At 62.3% G+C, this 17,020-nt stretch overlaps 2 protein-coding genes across 2 annotated transcripts in view; one reads left to right on the top strand and one right to left on the bottom strand.

Annotated features, from left to right (window-relative positions):
* LOC126643034 (dedicator of cytokinesis protein 2-like) overlaps window positions 1-17,020 on the bottom strand; it is a 48,686-nt gene that overhangs the window by 17,379 nt on the left and 14,287 nt on the right. Inside the window, exons 23-28 of the mRNA XM_050321151.1 lie at window positions 15,383-15,494; window positions 14,590-14,660; window positions 14,049-14,155; window positions 13,750-13,877; window positions 13,245-13,295; window positions 12,116-12,211 (exon numbers count right to left, since the gene is read on the bottom strand). Of these exons, the coding sequence (XP_050177108.1) occupies window positions 12,116-12,211; window positions 13,245-13,295; window positions 13,750-13,877; window positions 14,049-14,155; window positions 14,590-14,660; window positions 15,383-15,494 (565 nt within the window). The remainder of the gene's footprint in view (window positions 1-12,115; window positions 12,212-13,244; window positions 13,296-13,749; window positions 13,878-14,048; window positions 14,156-14,589; window positions 14,661-15,382; window positions 15,495-17,020) is intronic.
* On the top strand, window positions 2,722-10,021 carry LOC126643035 (basic proline-rich protein-like). Its single transcript, XM_050321152.1, has 3 exons — window positions 2,722-4,361; window positions 6,695-6,769; window positions 9,570-10,021. Exons 1-3 carry the CDS (start codon window positions 2,866-2,868, stop codon window positions 9,793-9,795), a joined length of 1,797 nt encoding a protein of 598 aa, XP_050177109.1. The 5' UTR covers window positions 2,722-2,865; the 3' UTR covers window positions 9,796-10,021.

The following is a 17,020-nucleotide window of genomic DNA, read 5'->3' as shown; positions in this document are numbered from 1 at the left end:
TCCTTGGATTCAGCAACAGTCTGGGGGGGTCCCATCAGACAGGGCAGCCCCAGGTTACGGGGGGTTCATTATCCATGCTCAGAGACACCGGTGTGCTGCAAACAGTGCCCGAGCACAGCGCTAAATCCAACCACAGCACAGAGCAAACGTGTGGGAGGGTCCTGGCGTGGGTGGTTGACATCCTCAGAGCTGTTCCCAAACAGAGTTGCTCCATGTATAATTTATAGACTTTCCTTTGTCCTTGTGCCTTGTCTCTGATCTCCCAGTGGTTTGGGAGGCCGAGGGGGCTCCAGTGAGGCCTCGCTGACTGACAGTGCCACGTTTGCTGCGTCGGCAGGGGATCAGCCTCGTCCCACGCTGCATCAGCCGTGGCTCGGCGAGGTGCTCGCTGCAGGATCACGGGGCTGGTCTTGCATTCAGACCATGCCAGGGGTGCTCCTGCCCTGTGCCCAGCCCTTGGAGCTGTTCCCAGCACCCTCTGCCCTGTGCTGGTTGGCGCTTCCATTCAGGAACCTGCTGGAGCAGGCTGGCCACATGCAGGCTGCTCTCTGGAGTGCTCAGCTCTGGCACAGACATGTGCCCACTGGGCCCTTCTGCCCTTAGCATGTTGCCCTCCCTGGCACAGCCATGGCTGAGGATGCCACTGGGGGACCTGGACATGGGACACCTGTCCCAGGGCATGGGCCCCTGTATGGCACAAGGGGGAGAGGTGACCCCGCAGCTGAGGCAGGGCCTCAGGGGGCGGCTCACACCACGACTATGGATATCCCAGCAGGCTCTGCCATGGCCAGGAGTGGGTGCCCGTGTCCCGGGCCAGGCAGGGCTGAGGCAATGCGGGACACGAGATGCGTGCTGCTGGCTCCAGCCCCGGCCAGCTCACTCCTCTGCCTGTTGCTGCCCATACTAACGAGGAGCCCCATCCCATCCCTCATCGCGTCCTGCCTCACAGACATCTCCGGGTGTCTGGGCACAGCTCCAAGCTCGGGAAGGGAAGCGCTGGGCGGCGTGTGGAGCAGCATCCCGACGAATGCGGAACGGGGTGTGCAGAGGCGCTGGGGCAGGCGGGGCCAGGGTGGGGGCCAGGAGGGCTGGGTGAGCTCCCTGCTCTGCTGGGTCAGTGCTCACTGTGGGTGTCGGGAGGCACAGGGCACTGGCACGTGCAGCACTCAGAAGTTTGGTTGTTCCAGCGCTGGGGACTCTGGGCTGCTGTGCTGAGTCAGTGCTTTGTGCCATCAAGAACAAGGCAAGACAGTGAGGGGGCCAAGGAGTGGCTGTGCCATGTGTCCGCCTGCAGTGAGAACAGAGGGGCTGTGGAGCCAGCGAGGCTCCCGCCGCCTTGTGCTGAGAGTGTATGGGGCCCTGGGGGAGCAGCAGCCTGTGGTCTGGGCTGGGGACCACAGGGATGGGGGACATGGGACATGGCATGGTGTGATGATGCTGAACTACCACGCACCACGGCTGACATCTCTGTCTGTCCCGCTCTGTCTCTGTCACTGTGCCCTGAAATGAACCATCAGCCTCCCCTGCACCCTGGGACATGCCAGCAGGGCTCCCAGTGTGCCCTGTGCTCCATGTGCCCAGTCAGTGTGATGGGCTGGGGCAGCTGCAGGCAACCCAGTGGGTAGAGGCAGAGCCAGCTGGGCACAGGGCTGGGTGCTGGGGGTACCTCTGGACAAGGCTGTGAAGGAGTTTCTCTGGTGGGTGTGTGTGGAGGAGAAGCCCTACAGAGCTGTGCAGGAAGGATGGCAGGGATGGGGATACGTCTGGGCGCAAACCCCACTGTGCCCGCAGGTCCTGACCCTGTACCGCTTGGGAAGCAATGCTGCGTTAGGGATGTCCCACAGTCTCACCGAAGGTTCTCCCTCCTGCTGACTCTCACGTGCCTGAAGCGGCTCAGTTTCCCCGAGCCGCAGTCCCACCCCTGCCCACAGAGCTGGTCCCCCACACCTGCAGCCCAACCAGCACCTCTGGTGCCCATCTAGCCACACCCCACACACGACGGGTCCTCCGTGCCAATCTGGCCAAGCCCAGTGCAGGATGCCCCATACCCACTCCAGCCATGTCGCATGCTGGACGGCTGCCCCATGCCTTTTCCAGCCCGTGCAGATCTGGTGCCTGTGTGTGGCGGGTGTCCCATGTGCAGTGGGTGCCCCGTGTCTGCCAGTCCCTCACGGGAGCCCCGTGCCCCCCACCCTGCCCTGTACCTGCCCTCCCCCTGCCCGTGCCCCGCGCACGAGGCACCAGCCCTGGCGAGGCAGAGCTATTTTTAACAGCTGCTTCTGCTTGATTTGAGCTGCGAACTCGGAACGTGTTTATGCTAAAGGGGTTTCTTTTCCCTTCTCCCTTTGTGCTGAGGAGGCAGCGCCGCAGATCAAAGTCTGTCTCTTCGCGTTTGGTGATGGCGGGCTGGGAGGGAGCTGAGGCGGGAGGGGCTGGCGGCTCCGCAGGGACACTCGTGTCCTCGGGGGCTGTGGCGGTGTGGCCGGGGCTGACGCACCTCTCTCTGTCCCCGCAGGTCCAGAGCCCAGGAGCCATGGGCAGGCACGGCCGGCATCGGGCCCAATGCGGGCGGCCCTGAGCCCGGGCAGCTGCAGCGGGACGATGGGCTGCGGGCGCCAGCGGGGGCCCGCGGTGCCGGGCAGGGCTGTCGGGGCGGCGTGCCAGGGGCTGTAGGGCCGGGCAGCGGGCAGCATGCCCAGAGGCCCCTCGCCCGCCTCCCGCCCAGCATCCCCTCTCTGTGGCAGCGCGGGATGAGGCTGCCCGCTGCTCCAACAGCTCTGGGGACGGGTGTAGCCCAGGGCTCCGGCCATCAGCACTCGGCCCCCCGCGCCCCACCGCAGCCCCCCGGACCCGCGGCCCTGAGACATGGTCAGCCGTGAGCCCGTGCCTCGCCCGGCCCCTGCCGGCGAGGGCAGCCAGGAGAAAGCCATGACGGTGCGCTCGGTGCTGCTCAACCGCGACTCGCCCGACATCGAGAGCCGCCTCAAGCGCCGGCGCAACCGCACGCAGCAGGTCCGCTTCAAGGACCTGGTGGAGGGCGACTCAGGGCAGGCGGGCAGCCCCCCGCCCGGGCCCGCGGCCACCCCCGGTCCCAACACCCCACGTGCCTCGCCGCCCCCCAGGGATGCCCCTGGGCCGGCGGCTCTCCGTGCCTCGCGGCGCAGCTGGCCCCAGGCACAGCCGGGCTCGCTGACGCTGCCCATGCCCAGGAAGGCGTGCATGAGCACGGCCATCCAGACCTCCCCCAGCCTCCAGAAGCCCTTCCCAGCTCCCCAGCCCCGCAGCAAAAGCGTCTGCGATGTGGCAGGGGATGCGGTACTGCCCGCTGTGGCGACTGCCCGATGCCCGGGGGTGGCCACGCCCACCACCACCAGCTGGGCTGTGCCCCCGCAGGTCCCCGGCAACCTCCCCACACATGATCGCACTGTGGCTCTCGTTCAGCACACCACAGTGTGCCCCCCACCACTGCCACCACCCAGGGATCCCCCTCCCCCTTACCGGGGCACAGCTGGGTACCCTGCTGCCCGCTGCACCCCTGAGCCCTGCCCGCCACCCCCTGCCTGTGCCCAGCTCCGTGGGAGCCCCCGAGGTGGCCACGGGGTCACCCCACGCCCAGCCTCCGTACCCTGTGGCCAGCCCCGACCTCCCGCTGAGCAGCGGGGCCTTGGCCGGAGCGACTCAGAGCGGACCCTGCCCTGCGGTCGCCCACCCCCCCAGCCCTCCCCTCACCGCCGGCAGCCCGGCCCCGCCACGGACACCCATGGCCTCCGCCAGCCACCTCAGGGCAACCCCCCGCGGGACCCCCCGCCACCCCACCACCAGCTCTGCGGCTCGCCATGGGGGGGGCCCTGCTGCACCTCGCCAGCCCCCATCCCACCAGTGCCAGGCTGGCACAGCTCTGCTGCCACCACTGCACCAGAGAAGACACCAGCTGTGCTCAGCACCTGCAGCCGGCTCCATGCTGCCGAGCCTGGGCATGGCCGGGCAGGACCCGAGGGACACAGGGAGCTGCTGCCCCCGGTCCCACAGGGCCCCAGCACGGGGACACAAACGGCTGGGTGGGCACCAGAGCCCCCCCAGCACGGGCAGCCCTGCCTCGCTGCTGAGCAACCGGAGACACTGCACCATGTCCAGGACCTACTGCAGCTGGTGGTGGTTGCCAAGGGACCTGTGGGACCACCAGCGAGGGACGAGGACGCCCAGACATCTCAGGGAGAGGGCCCCTGGCGGCCCAGGGAGCAGGGAGACCTGCATTCCCAGCTGCAGTCACTGGAAGGGGTGCTGGAGACCAGCCAACAAACCATCAGGGTGCTGCTGGACGTCATCCAGGACCTGGAGAAGAAGGAGGCGCAGCGGGACGGGTGAGTAGGCGGGATGGAGCGAGGGGCTGGGAAGACAATGTCCCTTGGGGGCTGGGGATGGAGAACAGGGGACCTTGACAGAGATTTGGGTGCTGCTGCCTCCTGGACAGGTTTCCCTCTGATAAACTCAGAGCTGCTATCCATGTGCACACAGCTCCGTGTCTCAGGGAAAGGTTTCGCCCACACCAGCATGTTCTGCTTGTGCCTGCGGGGCCCTCCTTGTGCCCAAGGATGGGTGCAGGGGGTGCAGGCCTGGGGGACAAGGGGATGATGGGCCGCTGCCCAGATCTGGTGTAGCTGACTTGTCCATCGGTCACTGGGGATGGGGGCCTGGGAAGTCACATCCCAACAGCTGGCTCAGCGGGGCCCATGTCCCTGCCATGCCACAGGTGCAGCTGCCCTGTGCTCTCACCTACTTCCAGCCCCTCCATGGAGGTACCTTCAACACAGATCCAGTGGCCCGTGCCCTCATGATGGATGTGTCTGTGTCCAGGGGAGGTGCCCAGCACCCCCCATCTGGCCTGCCCAGGACCTGCTTCTTTGGGCAAGGTGTCCCCCTGGGCCACCATTCCTTGGCCTCCCAGGCAGATTTGGCAAATGGAGCAAGGTGGTCAGTCCATGACGGTCCCCAGCCGAGACCCTCCAAACTCATCCCACACGAGGGCAACCAACCTTCCAAGAGGTGCCAGTTCTGGCACCCTCCTGTAAAACCTCTGGGACTTGTTCCTGACGCCCAAGATCGCCATCTCCCCCTGGGGCAGCACAGAGATCCATTTGTTCAATCAGATTAAGCCAGTGTTGGCTTAATGAATGAAGTGCAGGGAATGCTGTCTCTGTGCCACCCCTGGAGCGCTGCCAGTGGGGAGGGACCCCCTGGGGTCTCAGTCCAACACCCGCTGAGGCAGGTGCAGCCAGGACAGCTTAATTAAGGCCTCGGCTCCATACACTGTTACAGTCAAGTGAGCAAACAAGACACCCAGAGACACATGGAACAGGACAGGAAATCACATAACACCTTATCCTGGTGTCCTTAGGCTGCGGAACAGCATGGCCTCATTTGCTACGGGTCAGATCCCAGGTGCCTACTGTGCACTAGGGTGGATTCACCAACCCTGACACGTCCTGGCCAGGTCCAGGCACCAACTGCTGGCAACATCCTGCACCAAACACCATCCCAGAGTGAACTGTCCTGGCAAAGGTGCCCATGGGCACACACATGCATACATATCATATATATTTAACACCGAACACCATCCCAGGGTGAGCTCTCCCAGCAGAGAAGTGCTGCTGCAAAAGTCAGAGCCTCAGGCACACACACACACATACGTACAATATATAGATATAAAAGGTCTCATGATCTAATTTGGGTGCTGATAGAATAATCCCCATTGCAATGTATAATTTGGTGCATTATCAGACCCAGTTTCCAAGGGCTGAGAACAACTGTGGTCAAGGTCAAGTAACAGGAGGAAGATTTCAACGGGAAAATGTGACATCTATGTGGGACATGGGGGTGTTCTCTCAGCTGTCCCCCCCTCCACAGCCCTGAGGGAGCAACGGAGACACAGAGGTGGGGTCCCAAAGGGACCAACAATATTTCACAGGGCCCGTTTCTTACAGCTCTGAGAGCAGAGGGAGCCAGGGACCAGCAGGAAGCACCTGCCAGTGGTGCTGAGATGCAGGGGATCCCTGGCACAGCCCCTGGGATCAGGGTGCCTGGGGGATGGGGTCTGGCACCAGCAGCAGAGACACGGAGGGTGCAGACTCCTTCTGTGGAGCAGCAGGAGGATATGGTGGCGTGAGCTGAGCTTGGGCATGCATCAGCTTAATCCGAGTCCTGTGCATCTTCCTGGAGGAGGAGGAGGATGCTCTGGTACAAGAGCACCAAGAAGAGATAAATTCTGAGCCTAACGTAGGCTGGAGATTAGTCTGGAGCATCTCCTTGTGCCCATCTGCCAGGGCAGCGCTGTGCGCCTGTGCTCCCACACAAACACAGCACTCCGTCTGTGGCACTGTGTGCAGGGACACGTGTGGTCACCTGGGGGCTGCGGGAGTGGGGACCCCTGGGATGAAGATGGGGATGGGAATGGGAATGGGAGGGCACAGACAGCAGGAAGGGTTTGGGACTGCCGCTGTGCCCGGCTCTGATTTGCTCCCATCAGAGAAATCTGCGAAGCTGAGAGGCACCGTGCTTGGCCTGGCATTAAATGGGCTCGCGAGGGAGGAGAGCCCTGGCTCCTGGGGTAGGAGCTCAGGGGCAGATGAAGGGCTGGGGGCAGCAGGGGGCACAGGCAGACCCAGGTCTCTGGGCTCACGGCACGTCTCTGTCACAGGCGACACTCGTACCGGACCGGGCAGGACATCGCCAACTGTGGGACCTGCCGGGACTGTGCCTGTATCATCTACAGGTGAGGGACAGCCCTGGCTCCGCGCGCTCCTGGGGGTCCTGCTCCCCTGCACCCCCCGACTCCTCTGTAAGGCGAGGGGGGGGGGCTGTGGGCCTGCACCTCCTGTCCCGGTGTGGGGGGGCACCATGTACGGAGCACTCTTGGGTGTCTCGGCTGTCACTTGGCCTGGATGTGTCCCTTTATGTCTGAGGGGAGCAGCTCCCACTCCCAGGAGCAGCCAGGGTGATCTCCATGGAGGAGCAGCAGCTGGAAGGAGACTGCTCTGGCAGGGTGGCAGAGCATTTATCTCCTGTAATGGCAATCTATTGGGGAAGCCTCACTAGCAGCTGGTGCGTGGGCTCACTCGAGTCCAGGCTGCATCCCGTTGTCCCTGTGCCAGCTTCACACAGATGCTGCAGATGGGTTCCTGCCACTCGCTGGTGTTTGGGAACACAGGGTCTTTGTCTCTACTTCCCAGTGCTGGCTTTGGATCAGGGTGTGGAACCCCCTTCCTCTGCTGACCTCTCTCCTCAGAGCCCATTTGGTCCATGGTGAAAGGTATCTCGCCCTCCCTGCTCTCTCAGGCCCCATTCCTGGAGGAACTGGGAATTCACTCAAGCGTTCTGCTCTTCCAGGCACTCCTTTGTGTTCTTCTGGCCATCCCCTCTGCAGTGTGGGTGGATGGCCAGGTGTGTTGTCATTTTGCTGTTAATTAGGCTGACTCTGGGTGCTGGGATGGGTGGGATGTGGTGCACAGAGCTGCTCCCAAGCCACGTTCAGTGGTGCACATGTGTGCCACAGCCCTGCTGTGCTTTGTGAGCACTGTGCTCCTTTTTTAGTGCCCACCAGGGCTGGGGGTGCCTGTCTCCAGACCCCTCGTGCCCCTGTGCACAGTGATGCTGCCTCAGTGCTCTTGCTCTCCGCATTTTTCCCGCACTCCCCTGCTATAGCTCATGGGGGATTTCAGCACTAATTGGGCCTGACGAGCCTGCCTCCATGCTGCATGGCAGTGCCACAGATGTCACATCTGGGGGAGGTGGCTCCCTGGGATGGCCAGGCTCCCGCTAGGGACTCACCATGGGCTTTGCTGCCACCCGTGGGATGAGAAGAGGCTCTGGTGGGACATGGGATGTAGGAGCAAGGGAAGCAACCCTGACACCAAACCCCAGGGATGGCCCGTGGCAGGGTCAGGACTGCCTGCCCCTGTCCCATCGCAGGGCAATGCACCAGCCGTACCTCCACCCCAGCAGTGCTGACCCTTCCCCATGTCAGTGCTAGGGAGTCAAGGTGCCTCCCTGTGCTGCCCCCTGCTCCGGGGCCACCTGCACCCCTTGCCATTTTTTCCTAGAAATGGCTGGGAACCCTCGGTGTCCTCGCACGGGGAGGTGACAGGAGGTGACAGGAGGTGTTGGAGTGCCAGGGGAGCTTGTGGGGCGCTCCCCGTGTGCGGGGCGGCTGTGCCACGTGTGTTCCCAGGCACACACCGCAGCACCTTGCTGATGCGATGGGACGTGGCTGGTGTGAGGAGACTGACATTCTTCCCGGGAGGAAACCACGGCACGTGGCTGCCAGCAGCCAGCCCGCGCCACAGGGTGCTGCGGGGACACCGGGGGCTCTGGGGACACCCGGGGCTCTGGGGACGGGGGCTGGAGGGACACTGAGGGCTGTGGGGACAGCAGGGGCTGCAGGGACAGAGAATGCTGGAGGGATATCAAGGCCTATGGGAACACTGGGAGCTGTGGTGATACCGGGGGCTGTGAGGACAGCCAGGACTGTGGGGGGACAGCCAGGGCTGCAGGGGCACTGAGGGCTGTGGGGACACTGAAGGCTGCAGCTCTGCAAGGAAACCTGAGGGCTGTGGTGGGGGGCACAGACCCCCCTAACCCACCCAGACCTGGGGCACCCTACTTCCTGCCTCACCAGCCATGTGACAAGCAGCAGCAGAGTCCTTGCGTGCTTGGGCCACCTCCTGAGCCCTTGCATGCTCAGCACCCTCCAGGGCAGCCAAAGCTACCCTGGACCCTAGTCCCAGGGACATGCAGCCCCTCTCCAGGGGACTCATTGCTAATGGGGGTCCCACAGCCCCCAGGCTCGCCCCCCAATGTCAGCACCAGTCCTCAGACAAGGCGGTGTTGGCTCCCACCAGCCCTGGGTGAAACTGTGGATGTTGTTAGGGGGGCTGGATACAGAGGATGGAGGAGCAGGATGGTGGGAGGTGGGCAGCTGAGGGGGATCCACCCCAAAAGACCTCCCTGCCACCAGGTCAGGCTGATACAGGTCTGTCCCTCTGGCAGAAGGCAGCCCAGGATGCTCCAGCACAGCCACGAGGTGGTCTGTGCCACATGCCTGGCACAGACTCCATGGCTGCAGGAAGGATGGGGTGGCTGTTTGGAAGGGGTCTGGCCCCAGAACCCCCTCACAGCCCACAGGGGTGAGTGTGGTGGGCAGGGGCTGTCTGATGGCATGTGCAGCAGGACATCCCCTCACAGGGGCGTGCAGTGACCCTGGGAAGTTTGGCACACCACTGTACTGCCCCAGGAGTGCAGCGGGGCTCAGCTCTGGGGGACATGCCCTCAGTAGATGAGTTCCCTGGGTACTTTTGGGGGGATCTGAGCTCCCCAAGGGCTGTGTTGGCGGACACTGAGCTCCCCAAGGGCTGTGTTTGGGATGCCAGGGGCAGGTGGGCAGCAGGGCACAGCTCTGAGGCAAATGGGGGGCTGTTGCACGATGGGGGGCTGTGGCAGGTGTGGGAACTGTGGAAGCTGGGGTGCCAGAGCGGGCAATACCCTCTGACGCCGTCCCCTCGCCCCGCTGGCCGCAGCGTGGAGCACGATTTCCGGCAGCAGGAGGGCCGCTTCCAGCGGGTGCTGAGCCACATCGAGGGCGACGCCGGGCCCAGCCCCACCCCGACGGCGATGGGGCTGGCGGGGGCAGCGGGGGCAGCGGGCACCACCTCACCACCCAGGCAGGAGCTGTCACCGGTGCCAAAGCTGCCGGTGAAGCTGGATGTGAAGAAATCCCGGCGCAAATGCTTCTGGTTCCTGTGACCACGGCGCCCGATGAGTGCCGACGGAGCGCAGGGGCACCGTCCCAGCACTGACCCCCTGCCCACCTCTCCTCCCTCCCTCCTACGGTAGGGTTTGGGTAGCACCAGCTTTTCTATTTTTAACCATTATGTTTAACGCGGGGAGCCCGGGTGTGGAAATGGCGAGGGGAGCGGTGGCTGTATTTAAGGACAATTCAATAAATTCCACAGAGACGCTATTTTTGTTACATCCTCTCCTGCCTGTGCGCTTTTGTTCTGGAGGAGGATGAGAAGGGGACAGCAGCTGTTGCCCTGGACTCCCCTCTACCTGAGGCTCCCCAGGGCCCCTGGCAGCTCCCATGCCCCCAAGTCTGTCCCAGCTCAAACCAGTGCCTGTCCCTGCACCCTCCAGGGGGTCTGCTGGCCCACCCTCCATTGCTGCCTGCAGGTTGACCAGGAGCACTGAGGATTTCCACTGGTCAGAGAAGGTGGAAAACAGTCTCTGTGGGACCCTGGCCTGGAGAGGAGACCTGTCCCCAAAATCCCTGAGTGGAAGGGTAGGCTGAGCAGGAGTCCCATGGGTAGGGAAGAGGTGCTGATGACAGGGAAACAGGAATGAGCAGCTCAAATATTTCAGCCTCTCGGGGGCTTCCATGAGAGGAGAAACTCGGTGTTGGTTTAACAAGGGTCACAGAGCAGCAGTGGGTGTCTGACATATCCCAAAAACACAGCAGTCAGTGCTCCCTGCACTGTGCTGATTCCCAAACACTCTCCACCACTGTGGAACCACTGGTGAGAGCTCCTCAAAGCCCGGGGCACCTGGGTGCCCACCTCAGCATCCAGGAGCCTGACAGGGTCTGCCATCTCAGTGTAGCAGGAGCAGTCACGGCTTTCCCAGTGGGGCCATTGCCCTTGGGGACAGGGACATCTCCTTGTCTCCTCCAAAAGTATGGGGCACCCCTGGCCATGGCAAGCAGCTGCTGCAGCCACAGATGGGAGTGGAGGGTGGGCAGGTTTGGCCACCACCCACCAGTTGGTGCCCACACCACGGCACCCCAAAGCAGCAGACGCACACATGCAGGAGATGTCTCGGTGTTAAATCCCATCCCTTGTGCTGGGGACCCCCTTTGTACTCAAGGGGCTACAGCTGGGAGAGTGACCCTGAGGTGCAACTCCCTTCTTGCCCAGCAGCAACAGGATGGACGGGCATTGTGGGCACGTGCATCTCCAGCCCCCTTGGCCCTCCCCAGCCACTGGAGCTGCTGGGGCAGCGTGAGCTGAGGGTCTGGGATCCCTGACTGAGGGCAGGGACTGTGGCAGCAGCACAGGAACCATGGACGGTGCTGGGAGAGCTGCTAGACGGCACTTGAGGAGCCCCGAGTGAGCGGCAGGAGCACGGCACAGCCAAAGGATCCGTCCCTGAAGCCCCCCCATCACCCCTCACACCCATCGCTGCTCGGCAGAGCCCCCACGGCGCATTTGGCTCCGGCTGCCCCAGGCCCTGAGTCACACAGCCTGGGAACAAGGGCGAAAAGCAGGATGGAAGCCAGTTTGACCCTGTGTCTATCTCCTGCCTGAGTCACAGCTGCATCACACCCTGGCGCTGAGATCCGGGCACAGCCCTAGTGGCAGAGCTGCTGTTCTGGGCGCCCACACCTCCCCCGGCACGGTATGCAGCGTGGCACAGTACAGCATGGTAATTCCCTTCTCTGGGCTCCCAAAACACAGGCTCTTCACACACCCCGTGACCCAGCACAGCGCCTGGGTCTGCCACCATGTCCACATCAGAGTTCCTGAGCCCCCACTGGCCCCAGCTCTGTCCCCTCCCATCACTGCCGGTGCAGCTGCTCCATGTGCTCTGACCTGCTTCCCCTCCCATGTGTCCTAGCACGCTCCTAACACATGTTCTTGGCGTGTAAAACTGTGATGGTTCACCAGGTCCAATTGCTTGTTTTCCAGAGAATGCAGCCCAGACCCTTCACTGATTCCAAAACAGGCTTCCTGCACCTCTGACCCCTGCCCACTCTTCCCGATGCCCCTGCTGCTCCAGCCCTGCTCCCGTCACAGCTCTGGCTTCCTCCGTTATCCCACTGTGGTACGTGCCCATGCATCCAGCCCCAGCCCCAGCCCAACTCACCCTGCTCCCAGCACAGTTCCTGCTTTCCCCTGCATTTTGCTGGGCACACCCCAGGCATCCAGCCCCAGCCTGCTGGGTACCACTGGCAGAGCCAGCAAGGAGCAGTGCTGCTCACCCACACCCAGATCCCCAAACCAGCAACCCCTCGTTCCTCTCCCTCATGGCCCAAAGGGAAGCGGTGTGGCCACGGCGCAGCGGGACTCACCCTCAGCGGGTTCTCCCGGTCCAGCACGATCACCCTGCGGCTGACTGTGTGCAGCAGCCGCTCCAGGATCACCTGGATGTGCTTCTTCACCTGCACCTGCAAGGGAAGAGATGTCAGGGCTGTGCCAGGGCATGTCCCAGCTGCGGGGCACAGCCCAGCTGTGGGGCACAGTGTGGCACTCCACAGCTCATTTGATCCCCTTGCAAGGACTGGTGGCATCGGGGTGGCAGGATGGGAACGAGCCGATCCGGGGCCGGAGTCAGAGCACGGCCACGTGCTCTGGTGTAAATACAGGACTCGAAATCTCTGTACAGCACAGCCCCACAAACCTGGCTGGGGACAGTGGGAACAGCTGGGGGTGCCTGGGAGTGACAGAGATGGCCACATTGGCACTGAGCAGGCAAAGGAGGGCTCAGCTCACGTGGGGTTGAAGCAAGCGCAGAATCCTCCCCTGAGAGAATCCCACCACCCTCTTCATAAAGGCTATTTTAGATTTAAAAGTTAAGCCCAAAATGAGACATTTCACCACAATTTCTGAGCTTTCCCTCCCGCTCCTTGGCTTCCCAGTGCTGTGGGGGTCAAACAGCCACCACGCCCTCCCAGAACACGGTGCAGATGTTCACCTTAGTTTCCACAACACCACTCACTGCGCTTCAGGTGTGACACCTGTGTGATCTCCCAAGGGTCCCTGAAAGGGGCTCCAGAGCACAGAGCAGCCAGGTGGGGCAGGAACAGAGGAAGGGTCCTGAAAGCACTGAGCCCTGCACGTTCCCAAAATGTGTGGGAACAGCACTGCCAGCAGCAGCCACGCGATGTCCAGCCACCCGACCCGGCTGTAGGAGGGCTGGGCTGGCAGGCAGGGCCAATGATGGGCTCACCAGGGGCAGGGCCGTGGGCGATGTGGCCGCAGGAAGGCAGGGATGGACAGCAGCCCCAGGAAGCACAGGGAGAGGGGGGCAGCTGCCAAAATCTGGGCATGCAGAGACACCCCCTATCTGAGGGGGACTCAGTTGACCACACAGGGTTTGTCACCATAGCCAGATGCAGACAAGCCCTTCCTAAAGGCTCAGGATCACCTGAACCCTTCCTACTACCCGCCACATGCTGAGGCTGCTGGAGGGACACTCACCAGCTCCAGGTCCCCACAGTCCTTGTCCTGTGCTCGCAGCTCCTCCGCGCTCTGCAATCACAGCACCCCGGGAACCGGACTGAGACCCTGCAGGGGTGGGCCTGGCCCACCCAGCCCACCCTGGATGGGCCACATTTGGGTGGGCAGGCACCCACAGCTTCTTCCTCCCTGGCCTCACCTCCTCCCTGGCTTCACCTTTCCTCCTGCCCTTGCCTTCCTCCTAGCTCTGCAGAGCCAGCAGTGTCCCCCCACCCTCAGGTTGGTGCAGTCCTTGAGCTTGGAAGCCTCTTCCTGACTCATGGGAATGGAGGGGAACCCACAGGAGACCCACTGAGTTGGAAACCATCAGGTTTTTGCCCCATTTTGGGTAGGTTCCTGCTGGGATGGCACCCACAGTCCCCTCCATGACTACACTCAGCTCCAACCATACTGTGGCCAGGAATTTGTGTCTAACCCCACTCAGAGTGATTTGGTCGGGTCACTGGCCAGATAATTCCTGAGTTACCTTCTGGGCCTGGTACAGCACCTCCAAGATGCTGCTGAGCAGCTCAGTGCAGGCATCCTCCTCCTCACCTGCCTGGATCAGCTCCCGCAGAATGGGCAGGGCTGCCTGCAGCACCAGTTCCCGGCACTCTGAAGGGGACAGGGGGGCACAAAGATGAGGCAATTGCCCCCGCTCTGTGAAGACACCATAGGCATGGGGCAGAGGAGGTGTCCTTGTGCAGGGAATTGTCCCCATTCTGTGCCCCCAGGTGAGCTCAGCAAGGGCCATGTCACCAGGACCCCCCTTATGCCCCCTCTCACCATGGGACTGGAAGACTCTGCTGCTGGCGATGTGGGTCAGGGACTGCAACTTCTGCTTCAGCAGGCGCTGGGGTGGCAGGTTCCCCACGAAGTCCCGCAGCACGGCCCTGCCGTTGGGAGAGGGGTTAACCCCGGACCCCCAGGTTCTGCTCAGGATGGGGCTGCTGGGGAGGGGGAGCCCCTCGATGGGGCAGAGCCATGCGGGGCAGGATGGTCTCAGAGGACAGCTGTGCCCACCACAGACACTGCAGGCACCCAGCGTACAAACCCTGCCTGGATTCCCAAAACACACCCAGCTGGGGCACAGCCCCTGCCCCAGCACAGGCAGCTGCTAAAACTGAGCAACCCCCTCCCATTTTTGCACTGGGAAGGGGATCAGGAGGTGATTCACAGGCATTAGGAGACCCAGATCCCTACACATAACCTCACTCTCGGCTCTGGGTCAGACACAGGGACAGAGGCAGCTGTGGAAGGTGCCAAGTGTGACACAGGGCTGGGAATGGTGGGGGCACAGGGACAGGGACAGGGACAGGGACCCTACCCCAGTGCAGAGGAGTCAAAGATCCCAAACACATCCTCGAGAATGGAGGGCAGGTACTTGAGGGCTGCTCCCTGCAAAGAGACCGGAGAGCTGCCAGCACTGACCCAGCACTGACCCGGGCAGGGCACCCACGGCTCTGCTTCCCAGACAACACCTGTGCCGAGGGGCTGCGGCCGGGGGGGTTCAGGCAGGGGATGGAACACAGTGGTCTTAAATCCCTTCCAACCCAAACCATTCGCTGATTCTGTGAGATTGGAGTATTGATCCATGTTCAGATGGGAGAGGGGATAAGGAGCCCCTCCGCTCCATGGGGATGACTGTCCTGTTGGCCTTCAAACTCCTTTTTCTTTCAGTTAGATCAGATTATATGGGAATGTCCAAGAATGTCATGACATAGTTAAGCACAGGGGCTGTCCCAGGGCTACCACACCTCCCCACCTGCAGACGGGGTCCCCACCCTGCGGAGCCTCTCTTCAGCTGGGAGACCACAGGTGCAGAGTGTGGTCCCCTTGCCGTTATCACAGCACCCCAGACACATCTAGCCCACACCAGCTCTGCTCCCTCCAGCCCCATGTGCCAGCCTCATCCTGGCTGCAGAGAACAGGGCCAGGCCACCTCCAGGATGGGGATAAACACCAGAAGTCCTCCCCAGACCCCCTCCCCAGTCACTGTCACCCTGACATGGGCACAGCCAGTGTCATCCCAGCCCAGGCACAGACAGCACCTGGCCCGGGCACCCTTCATCCCACCACACAGCAGAGCTGAGCCCTCCCAGCACCTCCCCACGCTATACCTGGGAGAGCAGTGTGGGACCCTCCAGGGGGGACTCCATCAGCTGGTTCAGGGCAAGGAAGAATCGCTGTAGTGAGCGCTGGAACTCGGCCGTCTCCTTCCCCCCGTAGAGCCTGCAATGGCCAGAGTCACTGCTGTCACCGTGCTGTCACCACCCCACACACCTTTCCCAGCACCACCTGCCTCTGCTCAGGCCTCACCTGCCATCCCAATTAATTACACTCTCCCATGAACATTTGCCATGGCTGGATCTAGTGGTGACCCCTGGCACAGCTACTGTGTTGGCACAGTCACTGCCCTGGCACAGCCACAGCCCTGATGGTCACAGTCCAGACACAGCCACTGCCCCAGTATGGCCTCAGACCTACTCAAATGAACAATTCTATTTTTTTAACAAGCCTCATTTCTGTGACTTCACACCCCAGATCCCTCTCGGAGAAGGTTGGCACTGTCCCACTCGAGCAGGAGCCTCCTAAGCCCTCAGTCCACCCCCCCAGCCCCCCCGCCCCCAAATGGGGGAATTTTAGCTGTGGGATGTGCAAAACTGCAGGAAATCTGCCAAGCTGCAAAGCAGAGGTGTGATCATAGGAATAAAGTCACTGCAATGGGCTGTGTTTGAGGTAATTCCCCCATCACTGACACCAAGCACAGTAAGCCACGTGGCAGGAATAATTATCCAGCCACCAGCTAGGTAAGGAAATCCTGGAATTGTGGAACAGTTTGGGTTGGAAGGGACCTCAAAACCCATCCAGTCCCACCCCTTGGCATGGGCAGGAACACCTTCCACCAGACCAGTTTGCTCCAAGCCCCTTCCAATCTGGCCTCAAAATCCGCATGGGCTGCGGCAAATCCACACTGACAGCAATTCTCATAAGGAGGGGCAGGGAGGCTCCTGGGAAGGGATGTCCTGGTTCCTGGGAAAGGAAGGTTCCTGCCCAGGAACCCCTGCAGCCCAGGTCACAGTGAGAGTGCAGCAGTTGTGATGGCCTTTGGGGACCCCGGCAATGTCCCCCTGGGAGAGGTCTGGGGGTCCCGAGCTGCGCCAGTGACTGCTGACAGCAGGAGCAAGGGGCTGGTCTTTCCAGGGGCATTGGGAGACAGGAGAGGGACTGGCAGAGCCCATGAGCGCTGCTGGAGGTGGGGTCTGGCTGCAGGAACCAGGGGGCTGTGCAAGGCCAGGAGAGGGGACCACGAGCTGCAGAGCTGCAGGTGGCTGTGGAGGGGTGACACCAGCTCACCCTGCTGACGGCAGAGCAGAGTGAGTGACAAGCACTGTGCAGGAGAAGCTTTGCTGCCCTCAGCGGTGGCCCAAAAGCAGAAGCAGCCGGAGGAAGCAGCAGGGAGGAAGCAGCAAGCGGGAGACCATGTCCCCACAGCACCATCACCCACCCCCCTGCCCACAGCTCCCTCCACGGGGGTGCTGGGGGGCCCTGAGGGGTATGGAGTGTCCTAAGGTGGAGGTTGGGACCCTCGATCATCCTCACAGCACTCTGGGCTCCTTGCAGGAGCTGTGGGCACTGCTCGTCCAGCTCCAGTAGCAGCAGACGCAATCCCAGACCTGGCAATCTGCAGCAACTGACTCTAATTACAACCCAATTCCTGTTGATTACAGACTGTACAAATTGCTGCACGTTCAGAG

The sequence above is a fragment of the Myiozetetes cayanensis genome, unplaced genomic scaffold (genome assembly GCF_022539395.1).
Source record: "Myiozetetes cayanensis isolate MyiCay16 unplaced genomic scaffold, myiCay2020 scf26, whole genome shotgun sequence".
In the NCBI taxonomy this organism is placed as follows: Eukaryota; Metazoa; Chordata; class Aves; order Passeriformes; family Tyrannidae; genus Myiozetetes; species Myiozetetes cayanensis.
This window is presented reverse-complemented; position numbering and strand designations above follow the sequence as displayed.

Coding starts and splice junctions, on each gene's coding strand:
- LOC126643035 (XM_050321152.1), top strand. CDS start 2,866: ATGGTCAGCCGTGAGCCCGTGCCTCGCCCGGCCCCTGCCGGCGAGGGC. Junction 4,362..6,694: donor AAGGAGGCGCAGCGGGACGG/GTGAGTAGGCGG, acceptor TCTCTGTCACAG/GCGACACTCGTACCGGACCG. Junction 6,770..9,569: donor TGTGCCTGTATCATCTACAG/GTGAGGGACAGC, acceptor CGCTGGCCGCAG/CGTGGAGCACGATTTCCGGC.